The sequence below is a fragment of the Artibeus jamaicensis genome, unplaced genomic scaffold, assembly GCF_021234435.1.
Source record: "Artibeus jamaicensis isolate MK-2021 breed Jamaican fruit bat unplaced genomic scaffold, CSHL_Jam_final contig_548, whole genome shotgun sequence".
Lineage (NCBI taxonomy): Eukaryota > Metazoa > Chordata > Mammalia > Chiroptera > Phyllostomidae > Artibeus > Artibeus jamaicensis.
Window position 1 is genome coordinate 11,352,337 of NW_026521883.1, and position 16,821 is coordinate 11,369,157.

The 16,821-nt window shown below is 34.7% G+C and overlaps 1 protein-coding gene across 1 annotated transcript in view; it reads left to right on the top strand.

Moving 5' to 3' along the window:
• VPS13C (vacuolar protein sorting 13 homolog C) overlaps nt 1-16,821 on the top strand; it is a 176,367-nt gene that overhangs the window by 11,636 nt on the left and 147,910 nt on the right. The window contains exons 3-5 of the mRNA XM_037151046.2: nt 1,930-1,972; nt 4,996-5,091; nt 6,468-6,569. Of these exons, the coding sequence (XP_037006941.2) occupies nt 1,930-1,972; nt 4,996-5,091; nt 6,468-6,569 (241 nt within the window). The remainder of the gene's footprint in view (nt 1-1,929; nt 1,973-4,995; nt 5,092-6,467; nt 6,570-16,821) is intronic.

Sequence of the window (16,821 nt, forward strand, 5' to 3'; positions counted from 1 at the left end):
GTTACTAAAGATTTATACATTTTTTTCTTGAACAAAATTTATATCTTGGAAATGGAATGTTTTTCCTTGACCTAAATTGACTGTTTAGTTTTGTAGTAGGCATTTGTCTTACTGAAAAAGTTTTCTTTGGAATTATCTTTACCTGTTTTTTAGGTAAGTAAGGGCTTGACTGTAGCAACCTATCTAATGAATAATAGTATTTTGGAAATACAATGAAGTTCAGACTTATAATATTATGGTAATATTAAGAGGTTAAATAGATTTTTGGATTTTAGCTCCACGGAGTAGTTTGTGTCATTTGCTATTGAGCTAAAAACAAAAGAACACTCCATTCTCCCAACCACTGACCCCCTATTAAGCTTTAGCCAGTGTATTAGACTTAATTTGAGTTTGCGAAATCATTCAATTCATTTATTCTTTAATTTAATAGGTCACATTTCTGATTAACCTACAGTATGTTTTAAAGTCCTATGTTTGACTGCTGGTTGGATTTCTGCATGATGAACTGTGTTATTAAGGAGAACATTACACATAAAATGCTTCTATGACTTGTCCCGGGGAAGCTGATGTGGGATATTGAAGATGCTAGGAGTAGGGCTTAGTCACAAGGAGTACCATTTAATTTTGTTAAAAAGTTTGACATAGTGGAAACGGCATGGACCTTGTAGTCTGGGAGATTTGCGTTTGAGTGGTAGCTCTGCTTTTACCAGCTGTGTGTCTTTTGGCAAGTTTCTTAAGTTATTTGAGCATTAGTTTAATCATTTTTTAAGTGGAGTTAATAATACAAAGCAATATAATATCTCTGCTTTTGTGGCTTGAAAAAGATGAAAAGTAGAGTCTGGCAAGTAGGGGGCATTCAAGATATTTCAATTTTCCTTCCCTCTCTATGTAGGGTACTACAACTTTTAAAAATTTATTCCAAAATTTAGGGTTTGATTCTATTGCTAGAGATGGGAATAAAGCTTATTTTTCTCTATTTATTTTATTTTATTTTTCTCTATTTATTTTAGAAGGAAATAAATGTAAATAGAGTTTTGGTGACAGGATGTATATTTAACACACATAGAATTGTTATGAACTCTGTGTTAATTATTATGTAAAGTACTGTATTTCATTCACCAGATTTTGATAGTACTAGTATATACTAAGGTACACCTGACAGAAAGGCTACTCTGATTGGTTTAATTTTTAATAATTCTAAAGACTCAAGTGATCACTGTGAATATCAGTTATTGTTTAGTACTCTGTGCATAAAAAAGCTATACTTTATAGTGGTTTGGAATCTGGAAAGTGAAAGTTTATTATTATTGATTGGTAATTATCACTAATCTACAGGAGAGGCTAATTTGGTTACTAAAATGTTTGGAGCCTGCCTTTTCTTTAAAGATTGTTTTGTTTTTTCATTTACTAAATATTTATTTGAGGAAGAATTTTTTAGTTACTGTTTTAAACTTATTTACATGAAGGATCTCTTCCTTTTTCTGTTCTGGTATTTCAGATAAATGGTGTTTACCTATTATTTTAAAAGTTTATGGGGTTTTCATCTGGCTTGGTTTGGTTTATTAAAACAACCAGTTCACCCTTACTTTCTGTTTTTTTATGTGTACATTTTTAAGTATATTTTATTGATTATGCTATTATAGTTGTCCCATTTTTCTCCCCTATTTCCCCCCTCTGTGAACTCTTTTTTTATTGTTCCTATTTATAATGTTGCTTTTCTCATGAATCCTTTCTTTAAATTCAAAGTTTAAGTTAATAAAAACCCTTCATTTTGGCCATAAAACATCCTTTATGAGTTATTTAAATACTGAAAAGTTGTTTCATGTTTTTTGGGGGGGATGATTGTGTATTTAAGTGATGATACAGAGGTGATTTGGGGGGAGGGCTAAGAATTCAAGATGTCCTTTAAATTTTTTTTTTCTTCTGCAGAGTGAATTGGATGTTCCTTTTAAAGTCAAGGCTGGACAGATTGGTAGGTACTTCAGTCTCAGTTTGAGTTATTTTTACTCCTTTTAGTTTTTATTTTTCCTGTGTTATTTAATCTAAAATACCTTTTTTATTTTGAATAACAAAATATAAGAGTTTTTTTACTTATTTTGAATAGAACTTTTATAGTTCTGAACCTAATGTGTGTACTGTATAATACACATAAACTTCCAAGTTTTTGGCAGTAGGGAGGGGAAGTACCCTCCAAAATGGAAGGATGTTTGAACTGCAGTGATACCTTTCAGGATTCAAGTCCATCATACAAATAATTGCAAAATTGGTATGCACATTTTGTGCTTTTTCTTTGTATGTGAAAGTAGCATATTCTGGTAAATAAAATTTAAGTGTAGCTTATTTTCCTCATGTTTTATTCAACCATTTCACTTGATATATTATGCAGCAATGTGGTACGGAGGATGTGTTTTGGTAAGTAGAAAGTCTTTCTTTGCAGCTAAACTCTTATACGAAGATTATCCATAACTGAGCATACGTTTCTTGAAGACATTTTTCAATAGTAAATTTAATCTGTGAAGTCCACTTGTTCATACTACCTGATTTTTACTTTTTAACAAATATTAACTTTCACTCTAGATGACGTACTATTACATTAGTGTTTTCACTTAGGCTACCATCCTTTCTTCCACTTTGATCACCCTACTACTTCCCTGTGTCACTTTCCTTCTTCATATGTCATTGTATTCAAGGAAGGCTTGGCTTTCACTGCTCTGGCATCTCTTAGCAGTTACTGGAATACTTCAGTTCGAGTCCATTTTATATCACTTATATCTGTTCATTTTAATGTAAAGTAACACTTTCATGTTTTTGTCTCTTTTTAAAAAATTTGTATTTATTGACTGAAGAAAGAGGGGTCAGGGTGATATAAGTAAGTGAAGAGTAATAAAACTAGGTGAATTTCAGTGGAATTCAGGGTAGTGAAGGATGGGAGGATACTGGCTTAGGGTGGATGGAGAGAAGAGTAGAGAACAGACAGTCCCTTTTCGGTATGCTAGTTGAAAGGGCACTTTCTACTTTTTCAGTCTCATGCTCACCTAGAAGGCAATCAAATCAGTCTTTTAGTAGTTTATGAGATAATGATACATGTATATATAGTATCTGTTATAAATATAGTTGGTACTCACTATGAATGAAGCCACCAGACTTAGGCCCTGACCAGTATGGCTCAGTTGGTTAGCCGTTGTCCTACAAAGTGAAAGGTCCCTGGTTCAATTCCCTGTCAGGGCGCATCTGGGTTGTGGGTTTGGTTCCCGATTAGGGTGCATAGGAGAGGCAAGCAATCGATGTTTCTCTCTCACACTGATGTTTCTCTCCCTCTCTTTCTCTCTCCCTTCCTCTCTGTCTAAAAATTTTTAAAAAAATCTTAAAAAGAAACTCAGTAGGTTTAAAAGCTGAGGAAAAATAAAAAATAGAGAAATAATTTGAGATTTTAACCCTGGGAATAGATTCTTAGGTGAAACAGGCTTGCCCTTCATAGCCATTCAGGTGAATCAACATATTCTTACTTACATTGCATTATTTCTCTTTAAGCTTGTTACACTGTTGAACAATTCATTGAACTTTGAGCATCTTTGTTTAAAACTGCTAGTGATTCTGGTGGTGTAAGTAGCTTAGTCATTCACATACTAGCCTGTTCTGGTTGAATCAGATTTATTTCTCTGAAGAGTCTTGATCAACACCAAGAGAATTAGGGCTTTTTAGGGTGGTTATTTTAAAAATTGTGATAAGAGAAGGTATTTGGTTTCAGAACATGGAAAATTTTGGGTGTTAGAAAAGGTTTGGATAGCACTACTTTGGTATTGCGGAGGACAGATCAGGACATTGGCTGCTTGCAGACCCGGAAAGAGGGCATACTAGAGATTGGGAAATGAGTAGAGAAGGGGACGGGGATCCCATGAAAGATGGTGGGAGGTTTAACAGAAGCACTTTTATGCACAGCCCGGGACATGGATGACAATATGGGGACTGGCTTGGGGAGGGGAGAAGGTGGGCCTGGGTGGAGGTAGGGAAAAGGGAAAAAGCAGGAGCAACTGTAACAGCACAAAGAGTAAGAATAAAAATAAAATAAAAGAATGTGGAAAGATACCAAAGACAGATTTTGTCCATTTTATCTGAGAGTATGCTCTTTCTGTTTTCTCGTTCCTGCTCTGCATAGCCTTTCCCCATAAATCTGCAAACTTGGCTTAGTGACAGTTAGAGCCATAGTTCATCCATATTATGAATAAAAAATTATTTGCAGGCTAGTCTCTAAAGGACCTGATAATAATACCTTTCATTGTTTCTAAGAGAGAAAATGTGTTCTTTCTAATGATTTGTAAGTAGATATTTGGAGTATAATTTGTCTGTACAGTCTGTAACTCATAATGCTAATCATAAAACAGCATACTTTGCCTTTAGAGCAGGACTCTTCTGTTGTAACAGTAGGCATTCTGTCAAAGTCCTCCCTCCCCGCCCCCCTTTTCTTTTGGTACTCTGTGTTGCTGCTTCAGTTCCTGGGATCTAGTGCAGATACTATTTTACATCTGAGCTGTGGAGATGTACTTGTTGGTGTGTATAGATGAGCATGCTCAGCATTCAGATCATCAGCTAGCTGTTGGACGAGGAGGGTACCAATTCAGGTTCCCACATCCCCACTGGTGACTTGGGTGGTCTTAGGCAAGCAAGTGAACCTCTCTGGGGCCGAGTTCCAGTTTTTTTTAAGAACAGAAGTAATAGCTGCCTCATTCTTCTTACAGTTTGGGAATATAACTAAAATAATAGTTATCAAAAGCTTTGAAAAGTATAATGCACAATGTGAATAGTCACTTCTAATAGTAATATAATATGGAAAAGATGTTTGTATACTTTAGTGTTGAATTTTTTCATTTTTTCTAAGTGATAAACTGTATGCATGACTAGTTTTCTTATATTTTTTCTTTTAATTGAAAAATGAGAAATATGTATCTTTTTTGTACAGCCAGATAAGAATTTAAGGTTGAAATTATATTTCTTCAGATAAATTAACTTTGAAGATTCCTTGGAAGAACCTTTATGGAGAAGCAGTTGTTGCAACTCTAGAGGGATTATACCTGCTTGTCGTTCCTGGAGCAAGTATGTTACTTTAGGTTGTAACCATTGAGTGCCATCACAGTGAAACTGAATGTCACATGGGTGAACTATTTAATGTGTGTAGCAAAGTAGAAGATAATTTAAATAAACAATTCATATATACACATACACATGTATCTACAACATGTATATTTTACATATATATCTACATATATATCATCACCTTTATATGTAAATAGTTTTATGTTGTTGGAAATAATAATTTCAACCATTTTTAAAATTTATTCTGTTCTAATTATTTATGAATAATTATTTTTTACTAAGGCTTCCTAGTAAGTGAAGATGCATTAGACAGACTTACAATGAGGGAATGAAATGAAGTAAGGTTTTAAAAATGTACTCATGTGCTGATCTACAGGTTTCAATATTGAAAAATTTTTCCCATTATGTTGCTTCTGGTTTTGAGTGATATTTTCTCAAAAATGTATGTAAAATAGGTAATTTTTAATTATAAATTATAGTATTTTAATTTTAATGAATGTCTTAAAGCTGTGATGTTTATTTAGGTAATACCTTTCATTACTAATATTTTTGCAGTTATAAGAACAATATAATGTTAAGGAAAGTTTGGGTATTGTAGGGGAAAATTTTATTTTGTCAATCACAAAACAAACAATTTTTCTTTTTCCATTTTGCTTTACAGTCTTTACCATATACATGCTTGATTTGATGTAGCATTTATCACATTATATGTTCAACATGGATCTGGCTTTTTTACTTTACGTGTTTTGATATATTTCAGTTTTTTATGGTGACAGTTTTGAAAGGCTATATATTCCATTGTGGGCTGCCTACTGTTTTTGCTATTACAGTGGGTATTACAACTGCCTCCTTTTTACAGATATCTTTTTTATTCTCTGGAGTTATTTCCTTAGGATACATGATCAAAAATGAGATTTCTAGAAAGAAAGGATATGTATATTCATGATTGTTGATACATATTCTTAAATTACTTTCTAAAAGTATTTTTATCAATCTGTACTAATACCAGCTGGTATTGGATATTTCATATTTCTGTAGTTATTCAAAATTTTACCACTCATATAATAACTGGACATTTTCTGATATATTTTCTGCTCTTCCTCTGTTTCTCCCTTTTACTTTTCTTCTCACTCTTTTCTTTACTTATCCTTTTTAATATTTTTTCTCCCTTTTAATTTCTTTCTTCCCTTTTTTGATATGAGCTTTTTAAAGAAATAGAAATCATTTATTGTTTAAACTTTTTGTAAAACTAATCTAAAGAATGCAACTTTTTTTGACTTAACAAAACATGACACATTACACACACAATTATGAGGCTGACTGAACTTTCCTATTTATTAATTGCATGTCTTTGTGAATTAACCATATACTTTTAGGTATTAAATATGATGCTGAAAAGGAAGAAAAGTCTTTGCAAGATATTAAACAGAAAGAGCTGTCCCGAATTGAAGAAGCCCTTCAAAAAGCAGCAGAAAAAGGTACACCAAGTTTATGTTTTAGATAAACTTAGATATAACTATATTTTAGATATATTCAGTGTACTGTAAATAGGAAGCTTTCATAAACCTTCATAAACTGTAGTTCCAAAGAAAGAATGTTGTTTTAAAATTGTATCTCAAAACATTGATAATAAATATTTTAATGACTCATATTAAGGAATCGTTCCCTTTCTCTGTGATTGCTTTCTCTCATTGCTAAGGCATTTCTCTTCGGTCTCGCAAAATGCGTGACAAATGTTGAGTAGAAATGACAGAAATGTTTAGATGTAGTATGATTTCTTTTGTAGCGTAAGATGCTGATATCTAATTGAATCAAAAAGAAATCTGTCTTTAAAATAGCTTGCTCATTAACATTTTTTGTTAGTGATTCTAATTCCCTTTGTCCCAACGATTTTCTCTTATATAGAATTGTTTGTTGTTTTACACAAAATTTCTAAAATACTTATAATATAGAAGTGCTCTTAATGGAAGAAATTTTAAAATGTTTAAAAATACTTTTCCTTTGTTTTTTCATACTTAAGCATATTTTGTATTTTTTAAAAAGACTTTATTTATTTATTTTTAGAGGGGAAAGGAGGGAGAAAGACAGGGAGAGCTAAACATTGATGTGCGAGAGAAACATAGATCAGGTGTCTTGCCCATACCTCCAACAGGGGATCTGGCCCACAACCCAGCCATGTGCCCTGACTGGGAATTGAACAGGCAGCTCTTTGGTTTGTGGTACAGCGCCCAACCCACTGAGCCACACAGCCAGGACAGCATATTTTGTATTTCTGCTAATTTCTGCTATATTTTCATGAAAAGCTTTCTTCTTTTTCTTTTATGTGCCAGATAAAGCAAGGTGGGAATGGTTTTGTATTATGACAGTTAAATGTAATTATTTCTTTTTATTCATTTTTAGTTAATTACTATATGTGGAAATAGTATTATGAAAATGAGGAGAAAGACTTGAAGAGCACTAGAATTTCATGATTTTCTTGGTACAGTTCAGACTAAATGTATTTTCTTGACACACACATATATTCATCAATAGTTACTTTGACATATACTTAGATATACTGATGTAGCAATTTATTTTATATATATATATATATATATATATATATATATCACAAAGTTATATTTTTCTCCTTTGAGAAACAAACCCCAAGAGTCTTCTGTTATGGGGGAGGGGGAATGGAAATAAGAAATTGCTTAAAAAATATTTTAGTGTTTCTGGTGACCTGTAAGAAACAGCATGGTTTAATAGTCTCTTTTATTTTAGTAGTTGGCAGCTTACTTGACAGAGCGATAGCTGTTAGACGTTTTGTGTTGAGTGTCTATGAAATTTTTATTCTTGGGTCTTCAGTGCTTAGAAAACTTGCATGTTTGGGTCTGGCAGAGATACTGTTAAGGATGATTTGATATTACTCTAGGGAACGAACATCTGTAGTATTAAATTTATGTCAGTAGGACTATGAGGCTTATATAACACAACAATTACACTGTAGCTTCTTAGATGATAAAATTTAGGTTTTGATGGGAGAGAAGTAAGATTCAGAAAGTGAAATTCAGTTTTAACATATTATAGATTTGTCATAAAAGTGTTCTGAGTAGGTAGAAGAGATGAATTTAGAATTGGGGAAGTATGTTGGTAAGAGATTGTTTTTCCTTTATTGTTAAGAAATACATTTAATTATCTTGACCACAGATAAGTATTTTTTTCCAGTTTGTATGAATATGGGTCATATCTCCTTTACACAGTATTATTCATGTGAGTGATAAAAAACATCCTTGGCTTTTGAGGTGCTTTGCATTTCACTATTGTTAATTGTTATTACTTAATTACCATATTTTATTTTTCAGACTTATTATTTTCCCAAATACTTTTTGATTTTAAAAGCACAAAAGCACCATCACACATGTGTAGAGATTCACGTAGAAGAGGAAGTGGTTGAATTCTAAGTGGCAGACGATACAGTGAAAACAGAGGGCTCATGCTGATCTGCTCTAACAGTATCTTCTTACTTAATTTGTTTCATTCGGTAATGCTGCCCACTATCATGTAGGGAAGAAAGAAAATTGAAATATAACTATGAGTTCATTTCTAGAGAATTTGTGTAATTGTAAAAAAAAAAAACTTGATATTTTTCTTCTTTTATTTCATTGTAGTGAGTTTATTTTCCATGAAAGGCTATTATAAAGTAAAGGAAAAGATCAGATTCCTTGTGAGGCCAAAGGATTCTCAAATACTATAGGTTCTGTATTTAAACCATTAAATTGATCAAAGTAATATATACATACACTTTACAATCAAACAGTTTTGCCGAAAAGACTTCTGATGAGAAATGTCAGTTTCTTGTTCCACCCTTCTCTACCCTTTAGACACACTCCTTAGATGGACTCATCATTTTAGAAACGCTAACATTCTGCTTTATCTAATTTACTAATGTAAGACATTACCTAGGGTTTCCTGTGGTAGTAAAGTAGTTTACCTTTTTCACCATATCCTTTCGCCCTAAATTTCCTTCCCTGTTTCTTCATAATAGAGTTATATCGTAATTTTTGGCCAATTACTAGTAAAAACTTATATTATTATGACAGTATAATTATTGTTCACCGCACAGGTTAAGTGATGGACTATGATTATATTTCCTTTCTTATGCAATTTTTAAAAAAAATTTGTGAATGTTTCTCTTTCTGTTTGCTTAGTCTTACATGTTAATTTGAGTTTAATTCTTTTCACTTGCTATTTGAAATCTGTTATATGACTGTCACCTTTCCCAATCGCCCAAACCCATTTATTGCTTTCCTTCCCTGTTCCCCTTATTCTCATGGAGGTCTTCAGTTGAATTGATTGTCTTTTCAGTCCTGATACACAGTTATTATCCTGGGACTGGTCTTCTTTGCTCTTCTGTGTTTAATTCATTGTTTTCTGGGTCTCTTGCCTTTTGTTCCTTTTTAAAATATATATATTTTATTGATTATGCTATTACAGTTGTCCTGTATCCCCCTTCATTCCTCTCCATCCTGCATACCCCTCCCCCACCATTCCCCCCCTTTAGTTTATGTCCATGTGTCACAAGTTCTTTAGATTCTACATTTCCCACAGTACTTTTTCCCTCCCCCTGTTTTCTCCCCACTGTCTATGCTACTTATTCTCTGTACCTTCTCCTCCTCCCACTCCCCTGTTGCTAACTCTCCATATGATCTCCATTTCTATGGTTCTGCTCCTGATCTAGGTGTCCTCTTAGTTTGCTTTTGTTTTAGGTGTGGTTGTTAATAACTGTGAGTTTGCTGTCCTTTCACTGATCATATTTCTTATCTTCTTTTTCTTAGATAAGTCCCTTTAACATTTTATATAATAAGGGCTTGGTGATGATGAAATCCTTAAATTTGATCTTATCTGAGAAGCATTTTATCTGTCCTTCCATTCTAAATGAAAGCTTTGCTGGATAGAGCAATCTTGGTTGTAGGTCTTTGGATTTCATGACTTGGAATACCTCTCTCCAGCCCCTTCTTGCCTGTAAGGTCTCTTTTGAGAAATCTGCTGACAGTCTGATGGGGACTCCTTGGTAGGGGACTGTCCCCTTATCTCTTGCTGCTTCTAGAATTCTCTCCTTCATTTTAATCTTGGGTAATGTAATGATGATGTGCCTTGGTGTGTTTCTTCTTGGGTCCAACTTCTTTGGTACTCTCTGAGCTTCCTGGATTTCCTGGAAGTCTATTTCCTTTGCCAGGTTGGGGAAATTCTCCTTTAGTATTTGTTCAAGTAAGTGTTCCACTTGTGGCTGTTCCTCTTCCCCTTCTGGTACCCCTATAATTTGGATGTTGGAACATTTGAAGATGTCCTGGAGGTTCCTAATCCTCTCCTCATTTTTTTGAATTTTTGTTTCTTCATTCTTTTCTGTTTGGTAATTTTTCTCTTCCTTCTGGTCCACTCCATTGATTTGAGTCCCAGTTTCTTTTCCATCACTGTTAGTTTCCTGTGCATTTCCCTTCATTTCAATTAGTTTAGCCGTCATTTGTTCCGCTAATTTGTGACTAAAATCAACCAGTTCTCTGAGCATCCTGATCACCAGTGTTTTGAACTGTGCATCTGAAAGGTTAGCTATCTCTTGGTCGCTTAGATTTATTGGCTCTGGGTCTTTGAGCTGTTCTTGAGTCATGTTTTGGTCAGGTCATGCCTGTTACATATGAGGGGCAGAGCCTTAGGTGTTCACCAGGACGGGGCCACCCAGGTTGCTAGGTTGTACCACTGTATGTGGGGGTGGGGTCAGAAAGGGGGCAGTGGTGCCCCCTCAGCTGCTTCCCGCAAGCAAATTGGGCCCTTCTGGTGCCTGCTCCCAGGTGTATGGGCTTGTGCACCCTCCAGGACCCTGTGGGTCTCTCCAACGAACTCTCTATGAGCCTTGGAGCTTCTCCTGGCACCTTGACCCCGAAAGTCTTTCCAGTTGGTGCTTTCAGGTTCTAATTCCCATCGCTGAGGCCCAGGCCTGAGCAGTCTGTCTCACTGCTTGCTCCTTTACCTGGTTTATCTGCGCTCGGATGTGTGACCTCAGTCAGCCAGCTGCCTTGCACCCCCACTGGGTCTGCCCGTTGCCACCCCACACCTGGGATCTGCCAAGTGCCCACCACCTGCGAGCCTGAGCTCCTGCACTCCTTGGTCTGTCTGGCTGATCTTTCCTGCCTGACCCCACTCCGACGCCGACTCCGCCCCTCTTACCTGTCTGGATGAACAGTTTGTTGGTGTCGGACTTCCGTACAGTTCAATTTTCTCTGTTTTGGTTGTGTTTTTGTTACTAAAACTTTGTCGTCTTTAAACTTGGTTGTGCGAGGAGGCACAGTGTTTCCATCTGCGCCTCCATCTTGGCCAGAAGTTGTTCCTTTGTTTTGATAGAGAGTATCTAATAGCTTTTAAGAAAGGATACACTGGATGTAATTTTTTAAAATCCTCCCCAAATTTTATTTTGTATTTGTATTTTACTTTCACACCTGTTTGATTTGGCTGGAGATACAATCTCAGTTTTTTAAAAAAGTAGAATTTGAAAGCAGTACCTTTCAGGTACTTTTAGGTACTATGAGTACTTCTGAGAGATCTGATGCAAATCTGCTCGATGCATGGTTGGAAACAAAAATTAGAAAACCCCGGGATCCTAGTGTCTGCAACCTTACATTTTAGCTGGGAAAACAAGCCATGTATAATAGTAAACAGGAGAAAGTGTTGAGTCCCATCAAAGAAATACAGACAGAACGTAAAGAGAGTTCAGCATAGACCGAGGTTTTGTCAACGAGATCAGGACAGACACCAAAGGTATATATTTCAGCAGGGTCTAAAGTATGAGTGCAGAAGGCAGGAGAGGGCATTTTACGCCAGAAGGGTCAGTGATGGTGGAAAAGTGTAGAGCATGTATGGGAGCAGCTAAGAATTTGGGAATTTGATAGAGTGTAGTTAGAGGTAAGTTAGAAAACTATGTTTAGGTCAATTTTAGGCTGTTTGAATGCCATGATGATGATAATGACAATGGTAGCAGCTACCATTTATTGGGAATTTACAGTTTGCCAGTCACTCTTCAAAATGCTTTATAGAAGTTGACTCATTTAACAAATAACTCTGATATAAAGGCTGTTATTATACTCATTGAATGCTTAAGAAAAGCTGGGGGTTAAATAACTTGTCCTGTGTCATAAAGCTAGAATTAATAGACATTCATCTAGCCCATGGGAGAGTCAGTAACTTTTCTCTTTGCTTTCTTTAAAAATCCCGGGAGTGATGTGATTAGAGCTGTTTTAAGAAGGTTAAACTTGCTGTGTCTAGGCTGGATTTGGGGGTGTGGGGAATGGAAGTCATCATTAACCAGGATGGATAGAAAGGATTCAGACAGTGTGTCTGAAGGGAACAGATGAGACAAAAGTAAGGTGAGTTCATTTCAGCTAACTCTAAAATTAGTAGAAATATGGAAGTTATATTTCATTCTGAAAATGGACAAAGCGGTAGTCAAAAGGGGAACCAAAATAGCAGACTTGCTCTGTTTGAAAATTCGTCAAATAATTTAATGAGACATTAGCCATAATTGATACTTGTCTGCCTTGCTTAATTTGAAATTATTGTTATAATTTTAATTAAGAATTTTTGTTTTAATATTATAAAAATAGCTTTTATGTTGAAATAATAAAAATTGTGTCATTGGATGTTACCTTAGAAATAAATCATCTTGGTGCCCCAGAATTTTACTTGTTCTGTTACATTTCTAAGTCTTTGAATTAAGTTTAGACATATTTCACATGTGAAATTAAAGGTGTCATTTAAATGCTTTGCATTTTGGTTATTGCTGCCATGCGGATGCAGGCGCACATTCAGGGGAGTTCATATATGGCTTGGAAAACTTTGTTTACAAGGACGTCAAGCCTGGTGGGTATGCATGGTTAATTATATTTAACTATATAAAAATTATATTTTTATCCATGCTTGTGCTTTTAATGGAGTCTATCTGATGATGTACCATTGTTTTAGAAAATATGGAAATGTAATTCATGTTTTTCCCCTTTACCATCATTTCTTTTTCCTACCTTCTGCAGTCATTTACTCTTTCACTCTACATTTAGTGCTTTGATCATGGTGAAGGTTCATGGGGTAAAACAAACACCATCCACTGCTTTTGTGAAGAACCTTACAATTTTATCTATAGATACCTTTCCTTTTAAGAAAATTCTGTGACTTTTTCATTGAAGTATTGATACAATTGACATACTATACTCATACTCTATTAGTTTCAGGTATACAACATAATGATTTGACATTTGTATACACTGCAAAATTATCACCATAGTAAGTCCAGCCACTATCCCTTGCCATATGAACTTATAAAAATTTTATTTTTCTTGTGAAAAGAACTTTCAACATTTACTTAGCAACTTTTCAATTTGCTGTGTGGCATCACTGACTGTAGTCCCGTGACTTATTTATGTCTGGAAGTTTGTGCCTCTTGATCTCCTTCACCCATTTCATTCCCCAGCCTCCCTTCCATGTGGCAGCCAGCACAGTTCTCTGTATCTTTGAGGTTTTTGTTCTTTTATTTTTTTTAAGATTTCACATGTGTGTAAAATCATATTGTGTTTATCTTTCTCTGTCTGAATTTTTTCACTTAGCAAAATCTCTTCAAGGTCCATCCATGTTGTTGCAAATTGCAAGATTTCATTCATTTTTTTTTTTTTTTGGCTGATTAGTATCCCACTGTTTATTTATATACCACATCTTTTCTATCAGTTCACCCACTGATAGACATTTAGGTTGTTCCCATGCCTTGGCTATTGTAAATAATACCGCAGTAAAATAGGGATGTACATATCTCGTGAAATTAATATTTTTTTCACATAAATATCCAGAAACGGAATTGCTGGGTCTTATGATAGTTCTATTTTTTCTTTTTCAAGGAACCTTCATACCTTTTCCATAGTGGCTGCACCAATCTGCACTCTGACCACCTGTGCCTGAGGGTTCCCTGTTTCCACACGCTTTTGCCAACCCTTGTTATTTCTTGTTCTTTTGATAATAATCATTCTGACATGTGTGAGATGATACCTCATTGTGGTTTGCTTTGCATTTTCCTGTTGATTAGTGATGTTGAACATGTTTGCATATGCATATTGGCCATCTGTAAATCTTGTTTGGAAAAGTGTTTCTTCAGATACTGTGCCCATTTTTTGTTACTGAGCTGTATGAGCTCTTTATATATTTTCAGTATTAACCCCTTATCAGATGCATGATTTGCAGAAACTTTCTCCCATACAGTAGGTTGTGTTTTGTTTTGCTGATGATTTCCTTTGCTCTGTGGAAGTTTTTACATTTGCTGTAGTCCCATATATTTACTTCGGCTTTTGTTGCCATTGCCTTTGGAGTCAGATCCAAAAAAAAAAATTAGCAAGAGCAGTGTCAAGGAACTTATCCACCTGTATTTTCTTCTATGAGTTTTATAGCTTCTGTCTTATATTTAAGTCGTTAATCAATTTTGAGGTAATTTTTGTTTGTTGTAAGATAGTGGTCTAGATTAATTTTTTACAAGTGTTCAGTTTTCCCTGCTACATTTTTGAAGAGACTGTATCCTTTCCCCATTGTCTGTTCTTGCCTTATTTGTCATAAATTAATTGGTCCTATATGTGTGCATTTGTTTCTGGGCTGTTGTGTTCCATTGATCTGTGTGTCTGCTTTTATACCAGTACCATTTTTCTTCTTATTATAGCTTTGTTAATATAGTTTTAAATCAGGGAGTATGATGCCTTCAGGTTTTTCTTTCTCTCTCAAGATTGCTTTTACTATTTGGGTTTTTTTTATGTTCCATAAAAATTTTAGTATTGTTTATTCTATTTCTGTGAAAAATGCCTTTGGAATTTTTATAGGGGTTGCATGGAATCTGTAGATTGCTTTGGGTAATATGCACAGTTTTATAATGCTAATTTTTCCAATCCATAAGTATGGAATATCTTTCCATTATTTGTGTCTTCTTTAGTTTCTTTCATCAGTGCCTTACAGTTTTCATTGTGCAGGTCTTTCACCTCCTTGGTTAAATTTATTCCTAGGTATCGTATTCTTTTTACACTGTGGGATGACTCTCAGCCAGCTGAGCCACACTGACCAGGGCATATTATATTCTTTTTGATGCAGTTGTAAATGAGGTTGTTTTTTAATTTCTCTTTCTGGTAGTTCATTCTTACTATATACAAATACAACAGATTTTTGCATATTGATTTTGTATCCTGCAACTTACTAAATTTGTTTATTAGTTGTAACAGTCTTCTGGTGGAGCCTTTAAAGGTTTCCTTTTTATTTTTAATAATGTAAAGCATTATCATTTAAAAAGTATTTTATTTATTTGTTTTTAGAGAGAGGGAGAGGGAAGGAAAAAGAGAAACGAAACATCAATGTGTGGTTGTCTCTCACGCGCCCCCTACTGGGGACCTACCTGCTCTGCAACTCAGGCATGTGCCATAGACCAGGAATCTAACCAGCAGCCTTTTGGTTTGCAGGCTGGCACTCAGTCCACTGAGCTACACCAGTCAGGGCTAAGGGTTTTCTATGTATAAAAACATGTCATGAGTAATTAATGAGTTTGACTTTGTTCTTTTCAATTTGGATGCCTTTATCTCTTTGTCGTGCCTAATTGCTCTGACTAGGACTTCCAATACTGTGTTGAATAAGAGTGGTGAAAGTAGGTGTCCTTGTCTTGTCCCTGGTCTTAAGGGAAAAGCTTTTAGCTTTTCACCATTTTTAGCTTTTCACATTGAGTGTGATGTTATCTGTGGGCATGTTATATGTGGCCTTTATTATGTTGAGATATGTTCTGTCTATGTCCAGTTTATTGAGAGATTTTTAAAATAAATCATAAATGGATGTGGAACTTGTCAAATGCTTTTTCTGTATCTATTGGAATGATCATATAATCATTTTATCCCTCATTTTGTTTAGACGATTGATTTTCTGGATGTTGAAGCATCCTTGCATTATTTTATAATTCCTTCTCAATATTGGTGTATTATCCTTTTAATGTATTGTTAAATTTGGTTTGTTAATACTTTGCTGAGGATATTTATATCTACCTTTGTCAGGGGTGTTGGTCTGTAATTTTTTTCCTTCTTTTTGTGGTGTCTGTCTGGTTTTGGTATCAGGGTAATGCTGGCTTTATAAAATGTGTTTGGGAGTATACTTCCTTTGTAAGTTTTTTTTAGAGTTCAAGTAGGATAGGTATTAAATCTGCTTTGAATATTTGTAGAATTCACCATGAAGCCATCTGGTCCTGGACTTTAGTTTGTTTAGGATTTTTTGATTTCTGATTCAAGTTCCTTAATAATAACTGGTCTATTCAGACTTTCTATTTATTTATGATTTAGTTTCAGAAGATTGTATGTTTTAGCATGGAGATACTTATGGCTCATTGTCCAGTTTTGTTGGTTATAATTAACCACCTTTCTGTAGTCTGCCATGAGCAATGTTATCTGATCCTACTAGGAGTAACCTGCCTCCAAGATACAAATGAATTTCAGCGGTCTATTTAAATATACAACAAAATCATTGGATAGCATTGTTAAAAAACAAACAAACATATAAAGGTTACTGTGGAGGAAAATCTAAGTATTTCAGAGTTTTTTGTTTTCTCAAGAAAGGTATGTTAGCATGGGTGAAAAAGTAGACTTGGAATGTTGTTGATGATTCTTAAATGAGAATAATTTTATTGATGATATTTTTATGCAGTTGGCT